Source organism: Lissotriton helveticus, chromosome 1_1 (assembly GCF_964261635.1).
Source record: "Lissotriton helveticus chromosome 1_1, aLisHel1.1, whole genome shotgun sequence".
NCBI classification, from domain to species: Eukaryota; Metazoa; Chordata; class Amphibia; order Caudata; family Salamandridae; genus Lissotriton; species Lissotriton helveticus.
In genome coordinates this window covers 1952683054-1952695985 of record NC_136057.1, presented here as the reverse complement: position 1 = coordinate 1952695985, position 12932 = coordinate 1952683054, and the positions used below count along the sequence as shown (strand labels likewise).

General features: G+C 43.1%; 1 protein-coding gene across 1 annotated transcript in view; it reads right to left on the bottom strand.

The window, feature by feature from the left end:
- The window catches only part of KCNT2 (potassium sodium-activated channel subfamily T member 2), a 1660679-nt gene that overhangs the window by 176689 nt on the left and 1471058 nt on the right, over nt 1-12932 (bottom strand). The window contains exon 21 of the mRNA XM_078650345.1: nt 6347-6563. Coding sequence (XP_078506471.1) covers nt 6347-6563 — 217 coding nt within the window. The remainder of the gene's footprint in view (nt 1-6346; nt 6564-12932) is intronic.

Sequence of the window (12932 nt, the reverse complement as noted above, 5' to 3'; positions counted from 1 at the left end):
GGGATCACTGGCCTGGCTTGGGAGCGCCTCCCCATCACTAAAGACTCTAATAGAGTCTAATTGCCTCACTGTGTGGGTTGTGGGGGGTGGGGGGTTGGTAGTAGCGGTAGGGGTGTGGAGGGAGGGGGAGGGGGAGGGTGAGGGGGGTAAAAACTTCAAAAATGAGCTTGATCAGTTGTATACAAAATCTTCTAAATCTGCGAATTTCATTACTTATTAGGAACTATTTGCTACTTATGTTGAACAATTGGAATTTTGATTGGAATATTAATCTCGAGGCAGATATATGCTGTTGTATGTTTTACTGCCTAGAAGGTGCTGGGTTGTTTGGGGATAACCTTAAATGGGGAGGATAAAATTGCGCTGCTGGAATGTTGCAGGCCTTAATGACAGGAAAAAAAGGGCCCAACTTTTTCAGTCACCACGTCAGGACCCTGTCGACATCCTATGTATCCAGGAGACTCATATAGCGGAGAGTGATAAGGATCTGTTAAAGATTCCGGGGTGTAAATTGATTGCATCAACATCTCAAACATCTAAAACACGGGGGGTTGCTATTTTGGTAAAATCTGGCTTGGGGGACCCCAGACGCCGACTGGTTGACAAACATGGCAGATGGGCTGTAGTCCAACTGGAGATAGGCATCACCATCTGATCACTCTATGGCTCCAATTTGGACGATCCGCAAATGTTTGGCGACCTTGAGATAGAATTGGCCTCCTGGTCTGGCCCCCTTATCCTTTGTGGGGATTTTAATGTGGATCTAGGAGATTCAGTAATTAACCAACTGCCCCAGAACTATAACGGCCGCAAACCCAAGGTCTATAGAGCCATACGTCACCTGATGGACAGTCATGATCTACTCGAAGTCTGGGATATGCTGAGGCAGAGCGATAATGGCTCTACCTATTTTTCCTATCCCCACAACAAGTACGTCCGAATAGATTATATCATGACATCTTTGCAGAATTCAGCCCTAATAGATATATTTAAATCCCCCAAAACTATTTCTGATCACAATGCGCTCACTCTTGTTTTTGATATGGATAGTTTTAAAAGACCCAATATCCAATGGTCATTTGATCGCAAGCTTCTTGCTAACCCAGAATATATAAATCACATAACATCGTGGGCTCAAGCCTTTTTCGATTGTAATCAATTTAGTGCACCTAGGTTCATTGTCTGGGATTGTTTTAAGGCAGCGATGAGGGGGGAGACTATTTTGTTTGTAGCTAAACGCAAAAAGGCTCAGGATAGTATCAATACTCAGCTTAATTTGGAACTGTCTAATCTTGAAACGCAGCATGCTAATCAGATCCAGCAAGGAATCTCAACTTCTGACACATTGCAAAAGTAATTAATTTTAAAAACAGAAATGAATAGCTCTTTAATTCAAAAAGCTGCTGAAACATATCAAGCTAATAAAAACAATATCTATGAATCAGGAGAAAATGTAGGGAGACAGTTAGCCCTTAGAACTCGACAGAAGCAAACATATAATAAAATAAAGTGTATTGAATATGAGGGCCGACATTATTCTTCCACTCAGGACATTGTAGGTGTGTTTCAAAAATACTATCAAAAGCTTTATCAAAGAGAAGACGACCATCAGCCTACCAGAGATACGAAAACCTTCCTTAATGACTGGCTGCATGACCCAGAGTTAATTAGGAAAATCGATCAATCAGTTAAGGAAGACCTCGAAAGAGAAATTTCAATCACGGAGCTTGAGCTGGCACTTTCGGACCTCGCTAATTGTAAGGCCGCTGGTACCGACACAATTCCGTTGGACCTATATAAGGCATTAGGCAAACAGATATTACCCTACCTATTAGATCTGTTTCTGGGGGTACAGTACCACTCAACATCACCAGATTCTTGGAAAAATACCAACATAGCGATATTCTCTAAAAAGGGGAAGCCCCCTCAGCTTCCATCCTCATATAGGCCTATCTCTCTCATAAACTCCGACTCAAAGCTATATGCCAAGATTCTTGCAAATCGGCTGAGCGGGGTCATCGAACATCTATTATCCCCGTGGCAGCATGGCTTTATACCCGGGAGGGGTACAACTGACCATACCCGGAGAGCCATTTCCCTATTTGACATCATGGGTTCCACGGGGGGGGAGATGTCGATGATCCTACTCGATGCCGAGAAGGCGTTTGATCGTGTATCTTGGCAGTTCTTATGGGACTTTATGGAATTTAACAACTTTGGGATCGGCTTTATTAAGGCCATAAAAGCTTTGTACATTGACCAAGGGCCAAACTTTCCATCGGCGGCTTTGAGTCGGAGTTTATAGAGATACAAAGAGGCACGAGGCAGGGGTGCCCATGCTCTCTGATATTATTTGCTTTGGTTATTAATCCATTAATTTTAAAGCTACTCACCTCCCCTGTAATCCAGCCAGTTAAGGTGGGCCCCTATTCAACTAAAATCCTGGCATATGCCGACGATGTCGCCGTGCTTACAACCAATCCTGCCGACGCAGTTACTGAAATAGAACAAATTACCCAGATGTTTGGATCCTACTCGAGGTATTCCCTAAATAGGGATAAAACCATGGTTCTCTGCACAAATAATACCTCATTTGATAGCCCTTATAAAGTTAAAAATGCAACCTATCTTGGTGTAAGTATATCTCCTGAGGTGAAGGAAATTAATCGGCTTAACTTTGATCCTTTGATCAAAAAAGTAAAAACCGACCTCAGGAGGGTAGACAACCTACACCTCTCTATAATAGGGAGGGCGAACTATATTAAAATGAATATATACCCGAGAATACTTTATCTGTTTCGGGCCATTCCCCTGATGGTTGAGGGTGGCACTATTAAAATCCTAGATTCCACCATATCCAAGTTCTTATGGAATTTTGGGAAAATTAGGAGAGCTTTACCACTACTGACTCTTCCTCAACATAGAGGAGGCCTTGCTATTCCGAATTTGACACTATATCTTTGGTCAACATTGCTTCAGCAAATGGGCCCGCTCTTTAATATTAAACCTATCATTTCGACCAATATAGATTCACATATCCCTTCCATTTTCGAACTTGGATTAGGTGATAAATGCCAAGGGTTATTCTTGAGACAAGTTGAGGCGTCATACTAGAAAAAGATTAAATTCAAGGTGATTAGAGATTCATGGAAAATATGGAAACTTGCCTCTAAACATCTGGGTATTCCTAAATTCATTAAATACACTCCTCTATGGCATAGTGTGATTCTACCAGCTTGTCTAAATGATAACATCTCCCGGAAATGGGAGAATCTTGGCATTTACACACTAGGTGATTTCTTTGGACAAGATATGTCTCCATCCTTTGAAGGGCTCCAGCGTAGATTTGTTATTCCATCTACAGATTATCTAAAATACATTCAAGTGTTCACTAGTATTCGTAACTCTACACTCAACATCAATCTAGATAGTTTTCACTTTTTTTCTATTATTGGGAAACGTTCCACCAGGATAGGAACTATATATGATACACTCTCTGAATATTCTGCTTGGGCACTAAAACTCGGAAATCCAGATGTGGACATTGATTCTTCCCTGGCACTCTCAGCAACATTATTTTTAGCCTCCAATCTTAAAGCTCAATATTACAAAACTGTCTATAACCTTTATTATACCCGTTCAAGCTTTTTACTTGGGGTTTGCGGACAGATGATAGCTGTCCAAGATGTGGACAGGGTCAAGCAAATCTAATTCACATGTTTGCTGATTGCCCCAAACTTGATATCTTACAAACTATGATTGGGGGATTTTGGGCTCAAGTTTTTGGTCGGAGTCTTAGAACCTCAGCTACTTTATATCTTTTGGGTCAGGATGAATCTCTAGGTTATAATGCGGAGGAACGCAGGATTGTCTTTTTAGGCACCGCCGTCCTTCGTATTATACTTGCCGCCCGCTGGAAGGATCCTGATGCACCCACTTTTCAGATGTGGCTTAGTCGATTTCTTGCCACATATAAGCAGGAGGTAGCTATATATAGTACGAGAGGAAGAAAATCCAGAGCTCTCGGTGCCCAGATCTGGGCCCCAATTTCAGATTGGTACTCTAATGTAAGATGTCCCTCTCGATCTGATCTGAATTGATTTGATTTGACTTTATTCATGTAGTTTTTTTATTTTTTTTATTTTAATTTTTTTAATTTTTTTATGTTGTTTCTCTTTTGTAATTTTTTTTGTATTTGTTTTGGTTAACAATGCTTTCTCTCCTGCCTTTTTTTGTATTTTCTGTACTGAATTATCCGATGCACTATTGTTATCTCATGTTTTCACTTTTTTGTAATGAATTGACAGTCTTGATTTCTACTGATATTGCTCAATAAAAAAAAAAAGAACTGGAGTTATGAATGTTAACATTTATTTGTGAAATCTAGCGCCTAAAAGACCAAAGCGCCAACCCCAGGTATATAGTTGCACGACACCGGGTCAAAATAAATGGCAAGGGGGACCAGGATGGAGGGCAAGTTGGATTCAAGGGTTGGATTGTGCCCCATCTCGGCATACCTTTGGAATTTCTGAAAAAGTCATGAAGAAGGTAGAGTCTTCAGCTGGGGAAGACAGCAGGCAGTGTTAGAGGAGCAGTCATCATCGTCGGGGACCCACTGAATGTGCAAAGTTGTGGTGAAGATTTTTACCTTCTGACTCTGATGATTTTTATCAAAGTCAGAATTCTCCAGCCGGAAGGAGTTGCAAGCTTTAGCTGAGAGGGCTTCATGAGACCAGATACCATCTCCAAAAGGCTACATCGAAATTAGAGTTACTGGCATTTCACCTTGGGTGGATTGGCTGATAGGTAGGTCTTGGCATTGGTTCTCTGGGAAGTTTTTCTTGTAAAAATGTCTGAGTCTCAGCGTTTAGGGTTAAGCAGAAGCAGCACAACCAACACAACTTCCAGTCGTCCAGGACCTGGTGTGGTACCATTTGGCGGGTAAGAACTCACTCTAGCAGAGGCCAGCAGCAAGCTCCAAGGCCTCAGGCACTTGTTCATTCCTTGTAGTTCACACAGGAGGTCAGCCAACTAGCCTTTGGTGCCACTCTTGTGGTCCTGGTTTAAAGGAGCTGGTCCAGTTCTACTTCAAGTAATGAGGCAGTCCTTCAAACATCAAGCCAGTCCTTCTGGCAGCAGGACAGTCCTTCTGAATTCTCCACAGAACCAGGAGTGTACTGAAGAGTTGTTTGAGGGTTCAATAGTTATACTTGATGACAGATGGAACACCCTGTCCTATCCCCACATCTGATTCTGGAAAGTTCTTCCCTTTCCTCGTCAAAGCGGCAAATTGTCTGGGGTAACAAACTCACTGGAGTCAGATTCCTTTAAAGTGCAAATGGGGCAGGGCACAGCTCCGCCCCAGCCATTGTGGCAGGATGGCCCATCCTGCCCATACCTAGTCCCCTTTGTGTCACTGTCTGGGAGAAATGCACAAACATATTACACAGAGCCATTCTCAACCATGTGACCCAGAACACTGACAAAAGGCACAAATAGATAGGACAAAAACTGCTGATTTATAAAAGTGTCCTTTTCAGAATTGTGACTTAAAATCCGAATTTAGCATCAAAGAGGATTTTAGATTACAATTAATTTGAGTCCAAATAGCATATTTCTTTCTGTTCCCTATCCATAATTAGCACTTATTAAATGTAATATAATAACCCAGCGGATGTTTAAAATGACTTTAGAAGTTTTTTACTACCAAGACATGTAAAAGTACACATGTTCTACTTTTTAAGTGGTATGTACCTTGCCCTAGGAGATGTTAGGGCCTACATTAGGTGTGAGTTATAAGTAACCAGGTCAAAATGCCAGTTTAAAACTGCACTACAGGCTGCAATTGCAAACCCTGAGACGTGTATTGAAGTGCTGTTTCAGTGAGTGGCACAATGCGGGTGGCAGGTCCACTAGTAACATTTAATTTACAGGCCCTGGGTATATGTAGTACCCTATATCAGAGACTTAGAAGTAAATTAAATGTGCCAATCTCGTGCAGGAACAATTTTGCCATGTTTGGGGAGAGATCAAAAGCAATTTAGCGCTGGGTAGCAGTCCTAATCTCAACAAAACCTAATTCAGAAAGCAGGAGGCGTGAAGGCAAATAGGTTTGAGGGAATACTACACCAAAGATGAAAAGTCTACCATTTTAGTTTTTGAAAACACCAAACTGCTTGAAACATTATATTGTGCGATAAGTTATGTAAACCTGAAAAGGCAATTCTGAGTTCTCACAGGTGGCTAGCATCACAAGCATATATATTTGAAACCAACTTCAACATGCTATTTTTCCTGCTTAAGAAGGTATGCAGGGACTATTGCTTTTACTATAAATTGTACCTACTCATCGGCTGCAAAACATTCATCATCAGAAGGATTTGCTTCATCTTCAGACTGGTCACTTAAAAGATCACAGGTAGGAATTGTTGAACTATCTGCCAGCTCCAAAACAGGTGCAATGCTTGGTCTTCTGCCTTCCTTACATCCCTTCACAGGAGGAGCCAAGGTCGGTCCGCTTGTAGAGCTACATCCTGTATCTTGTAAATCAATGGCCACGGTGCCTACAACAAAAAGAACATTTTAATGTCAATCAATCTTCACAGGTCACAAATATCATTCTAATAAAGAGGTAAACGTACATAACACAAACATGGAGGAGACAATAATGTATAGCTGCAGTAATAAAATACATGTCAATATTGAAGACCATTTGATTCCCAGGGAGTTTTGTTTCCAATATGTATGTATCATGCGCGCTTCTCGAAAGAATATTGCTATTTGGAATTTTTCCAGAAGAGTAGCAGCATGCTTTTTTTTGGACCAATTTTATTGTGTTTCAACATCATGTCATATACATATATATATATCCAGCGCATAGAAGTGGGCGGGGACGGAAGGGCACGCCATGCCCCTACTTCTAAAAATTATTTCAGTCTGTTCCCCTACTTCTTTCTTTCAAAAAAGCGTCCCGGGACGGCAAGAATAGTCCTACATAAAACGAGAACTTTTTTTTCAGCTTCCAGGGGCTGCTTGCACTTCTCTGTGAACTCCAGAGGCTGCAGCAGCCCCTCCCTGAGCTCGTACAAACTGAGGGCAGGCCCATTGTCATTCCGATTGAGGCTGATTTTCCCCTTTGGAATGACAATGCGCCCGCCCCGCTGCCTGCCGTTAGCATATGCCAGTGAGATCTGCATGAGGTGTCTCTGGTATCTGGGTGCAGGCCATGGCTCGTTGTGCAACAAATATACCAATGTACACTCAACTATGATTGGAACCAAAACAAGGTCTGTTTTCCAGTGCCTCTTTAAGCAGGCAAGAGATTGAGAGTGAAAAGGGGAATAAATCAACTCCTGGCCAAGAACAAATATTGGGAATTTCTGCTGTGTGTATATGTGCTGTGGTGTGTATGATGCTGCTGTGTGTGCTTGGTGTGTCTCTGTGGCAAGGAAGGACAGAAAATTGGGACAAAATGAAGAGGTTTCTGTTTTCATTATGAGCACATCGCTCCTTTATTCTCAGTTGTTTATACATTCCCAGCACAATGATGCCTCTTTGCAGTAATATGCTTTCCCTTTTACACTAGGAGCATTCTCATGCCCTCACATCATGACCATGGCAATAAAATACTAAATGTGGATATAATGTCGATTTGCATTCGGCGAAAACGCTCAAGGTACACATATACAGGCAAAAAAAAATATTCGTCTAATACGAATTCATCATTCGCATGAGGAAAACCAGAGTATACCTGTGAAAGGAAAAAACGAGAAGCAGACGATAATAATGATGAAAGCAGGTGCAGCGCTAGCCCTAAACTATAAAGTGCAGTGCCCGTGCATTTTTTAGATATGTGCATGGCGGCCCATGAAGGGGGGCGACATGTTGATAGATTAAAAAAAAAGAAAATACCATGAAACTGGCAGCAGCGCTTGGCGCTGTTGTGATAAAATCCTGCAAGCACAAAACAGAATAAATAGTCCCAAACGAAAGACCTAGACACTATACTGCGTAACAAAACCGTAGTTGGTCGGTGCTGCTTCCGATACAACGGAAGTGATGTATCGGAACAGCCAACCTATTCAGAGTCAAGAAAGAAGAGCATCGAAGGAGTTAGCCAACGGCAAGCGGTAGGCGGGATTCCACGCTAGTATACTGCTTACTCCAGGTATTGCAACAGCGCATGTGCTGTCTAGCCTCGACCTAAAAAAGTATCTGCATGTTGCCAGCCCTCGCATATGTCTAACTCGAAGTCATCGGCATGGACTCAGTGCTGCTCCCAAGGCTGTTCCTGCTAGAAGGTTACCTTCGGAAAGTCAAAAATGTAAAGTCCAAATGCAACAACAATCTACGAAGTAGGACTCAACCCTACCACACCACTGTTCAAAGAGAAAGCACATGGGCGCCACAATGTCAAGGCAGTCTACCTTAAGGAATTGGTCGTGAAACCAATTCCCCAGCTGATTCCGATGCACCCCGAGTTTTTTGGGCTATCGATAATGCCTCAACAAATTGATGCCTTAAAAAAGGCTATGCTGCAGATTTTTGGCACACTCTGTTTGGCATGCATTCAGACCCCAAGGAACATCAGGAGCCTCCAGTTGGGTTTCTGTCAGCAGATTTGTCTTCAGCAGCAACTGACATTTTGGTAGCCACGTCAGGCCACGTACTAACTTTATTAAAAACATCAAATCCTTCTCCAAGACCTGCACCGGGCTATCATGAACGACTCTGGTGCCTTTGTGGCCAGCGTCGCAAGAGAATCTGGCGCTATTTCTGATGTCAAACACTGTACTGATTCCAGTTCGATACAGCAGATGTCACAATTTAAGATTTCAAAAGAGCTCTTCATACAGCTTGACTCTGAACCAGTGTATGTACCAAGGCGGACGCAACAGCAGGAGAGGTGACTGGGCAGGAGAGGTCACTGGGCAGGAGAGGCAACAGGGCAGGAGAGGCGACTGGGCAGGAGAGGCGACCGGGCAGGAGAGGTGACCGGGCAGGAGAGGTGACCGGGCAGGAGAAGTGACGGGTCAGGAGCAATGACGGGACAGGAGAGGCGACAGGAAAGAAGAGGTGAACGGGCAGGAGCAGTGAACGGGCAGGAGCAGTGACGGGGCAGGGGAAGTGATGGGGCAGGAGAAATTACAGGGAAGGAGCGGTGACAGGGTAGGAGAAGTGACCGGGCCGGAGAAAGTGACAGGGCAGGAGAAGTGACTTGTACTTATGTTCCTTGCCTATTTATTTATATACTATTGCATGACATCTACTGTGTGTCTGCAAAGCATACCTGTTGCCCCAAATTTCTGTCCTGAATTTTAACCCCTTGTACTGAACTCTTACACTCACCATCCTGAATTTGCACCCATGCCAGTTGGCCAGCCTAGTCTGGAGAGCCCGCAACCTCCTCCCCCTTCCCTTCTATCTAAAGGCACACAAACTAGTTTATTTTAACAAACTGACTACACTGAACTGAGTACCGGTGCGCCCTAAACTGGAAACACATTGAATAACACAAGAGACTTGGGATTAGACAGTGCAGCCAAATCTGGGACTAGTAGAAAGGCCATGAAGAGGCAGAACACACAGCTCCTATTATAAAGAGCTGGGTGATCCTCTGCCTTGACAAAGCACCGTCAGGGTCACGCTGCTTCCAATCCACTTATGGCAAGCGTGTCTCTGAACCAGCAAGAGGAGAGCTTAGCCTCTGGCACAACACAGGAACCTCTGCCTCAGCAAGGGATCGGCTGGGAGTTTCCCCGGCCTGGACCCAAACCCATCTCTGCACAATACAACTTCTCTTCAACTCAAAGTCACAGGACTGCAGATGCCATGAATGCATTCTGCCTTTACTGCTGTTCTGTTCGGCATGGCCCTAAAAAATTTACAAAATTGGCTAGAAGTTAAAAAAACATTTTATTGATGTTAGAAAGATTATGTTAAAGGTGCAAACTTTAAAACATCTGCCAAAAGATTATGCATAGTTAAGCACAGGCAGGAATTGTACAGGAAGATCAAAAGGGTAAGTGGTCCTGTGTGAGGGTCCTTATGAATAACATTAATGTGCTTACCTCAGAGGTCTACCCAGATACCTTCTTTTGTGTACCAAACATGCTCATGTGTGTCATTCAGGCCGGAACCCAATATAAAGGATATTCAGTAACAGTGATCCATGACGTTTATATCTAATAGGTATACATATCTGCAGTATTGCATTGAAAAAGGTAACTATGCCGGACTGGCCGTTCTGGGCATCAGGCGTTTCCCAGGGCTACTGGAAGGGTAGGCGCCAGTTTAGTTTGGGGGGACCGGTTTTGTACAAGTGCAGGAGTTTTAAAAATACAGCAAAGTTCTTTGTATATTCAGCAGGTTTTGGTCAACAATACAAGTGCCAAGATAACTTTGGTGATTAATGTACCTGCTGGAGTGAGATGGGAGCTTGTTTTGTCTAGTGGCTGTTTTACTCATCTAAGGTAGCGCAGAGGGGCAATATGCCTGCTGCAAAGAACGTGTACCGTGCATATCGAAGAGCAGTATTTTATGTGCATAGTTCAGTGGGTACTGCTTTGTGTTCACTTCTAGAATGAAAGGGCACTTGAATACACATCACCTGGCAGTTTGGGTTGGACTGGTCCATTGGCTGCAGGAACAAGACAGATTTGCATATGGCTGGGTCCAAACTGGAATGGCATGGTGAGCAAAAAACAATGGATTTAGGTCCAGATCTCTGTACTCGGGTGAATGTATGACATTGTTCTGCATTCTGTCCATCTTGTTCTGTTTGTTTTTGTCATCCCAAGAGGGACGGGTATGTCCAGACGTGGGTCCCGTGCTCTCCATGCCACTGGAATCAAGCTATCCTGGCTGATGAGGGCTAAAAGCCCGAAACCGGTCCTAGGATGCTTGTTTCCAGTCCAGGGAGGACCTGGCCTGGCAGTTCGGGCTGGACTGTTTCCATTGGGTATAGGTTCAAGACTGATTTGCATGTGGCTGGGTCCAAACGGGAATGGCAAGGTGAGCAAAAAATCAATGGATTTAGGCCCAGATCTCTGTACTGGGGTGAATGCATGACATTGTTCTGCATTCTGTCCATCAAGTACTGATTCTACCTGCCAGCACATTTAGGGGGGTGACGCTTTGACCTTGAATGAACTTTTGAATGTGTACTTCGATGCTTTAATCAGACTGAAAGCCTTATTGTTCTAGAAGGTTGTGGCCTTAACATCTGCAAAGTAGACGTTTGATTTTCTTCTGAGATACGGTCGCAATTTTGCACTAATTTTCCACTACATTTTAGGGAACTGTTGCACTGCATTTTTAACATGTCTAATACCACTGGGGTGGTGCACCTTTTCAAGACTATAGGCTCTGGGTTGGTTACACCTTCCAGTCTATGGAGTTAAGCCATTGTTTATGCACTCTGTTTTCTAAGAATATTTGGAGGTCTTCTGCTGGGCCTGTTCCTGATTATTGGGACCATGCTTTTATTTTTACTGCTCCACCATGTATGGCCCATCATGATGCCAAATTGAACTAGCACTTTCACATGTACTCCTATGTCATGAATGCATGATACAGTGTTTTGGTGCACCCTTCCTTCAGGAATTAAATGAACATTGTTTGTGTCCTTTCGGCCTGCGTGGTTATACTGTGTGCATGCTGTATTCCGCTGTCATCTGTGCACTTTTGAGTGTGCCCCGGACATATGCCTAGAAACACAACTGGTTCGGTCTTTAGACACTGACCTACTAGTGAGCCTGTGAACGGCCTACCTGTACTGTTGTCCTTTACACTTGCCATTGCTTCTGAATGCATTTTACAATCCCTCCTGTGATGCTTCCAGTCCTAGTGACCTGGATCTTGGTTTACATACTGCATATCCTGCACTGGGTGCTCCTCATTCGGCATCTGCTGATTGGGATGAATGGGAACACGTTTGCTCAATTTATCTGATATGATGGGTACCTCTGGGAACATCGTCTGTGGGTGCTGGGAACAGCCATGTTTCGTCTACCACTCTGAACATATAATTTGGCAATTTTGAGTCATTATTGGCACAATGTGATTTGAATATTTTGACTAAATGTAAAATGTCAAATGTAAACCGGATTCAGAGTACTATTTTATGGCGTCTGCAATTGAGTCATTTTTCTTCACTGATGCATTGGTTTCCTATAAATTTGAAATCCGTCTGTCCTCTTAAATTGTAGGACTATAGGCCTTCTTGAGTTTGTGCCAAGGTTAAGCTGATGTTTGTTTACCTGATTTTTTCCTGGTAAGCCAAGCTCTTAAATCTCTTTGATTGAGATACAAACTGTGATATTACTAATGAAGTGATCAGTTACTAGTGGCTCCCTAGGAGTCCTTTGTGAACAATCATTTCTGGAAAAAGTGCTATGGATTGATGTACAAAGCATAGAGTATGTCACTTTTTGAAATATATTATTTGTTTCAGGTAAACACCAGTGGCATCCTGATTGAATGGTCACTCCACTCCAACCGCTGGTTTTGCATACCACTATTATTATTTGTTTACTCGACACCACAGATTGTTTGTTAGACACACTTTATTACACAGACAAGTTTCTAAAAAGAGCCTCCACACCAATGTTGAGGATATAAGGCTGAAACATGTTGACCAGTTGTTTCACTCTATGATAGGTTGAATCCCTCCTATCATAGCCTGTTTTCAATCCTGGCCCAGGGGCACCCCAATAAAATGTGTTGTGCACCCTGTAGTTAGGTTTATCTCACATTCATATTTTCCTTTCTCACTGCTCGCCACACCCTGATCACATAAAGGTTTAGTATAACTCTCTTTACAAAGGAAAAACATTCCTGAGCTCCTCCCTCTCATAGAGGAGGTTGTAGCCCCCAATGTGACTAGGTTCACAATGCAAGGAGGTTGTCCTATGATGAAGCATGGCACATTT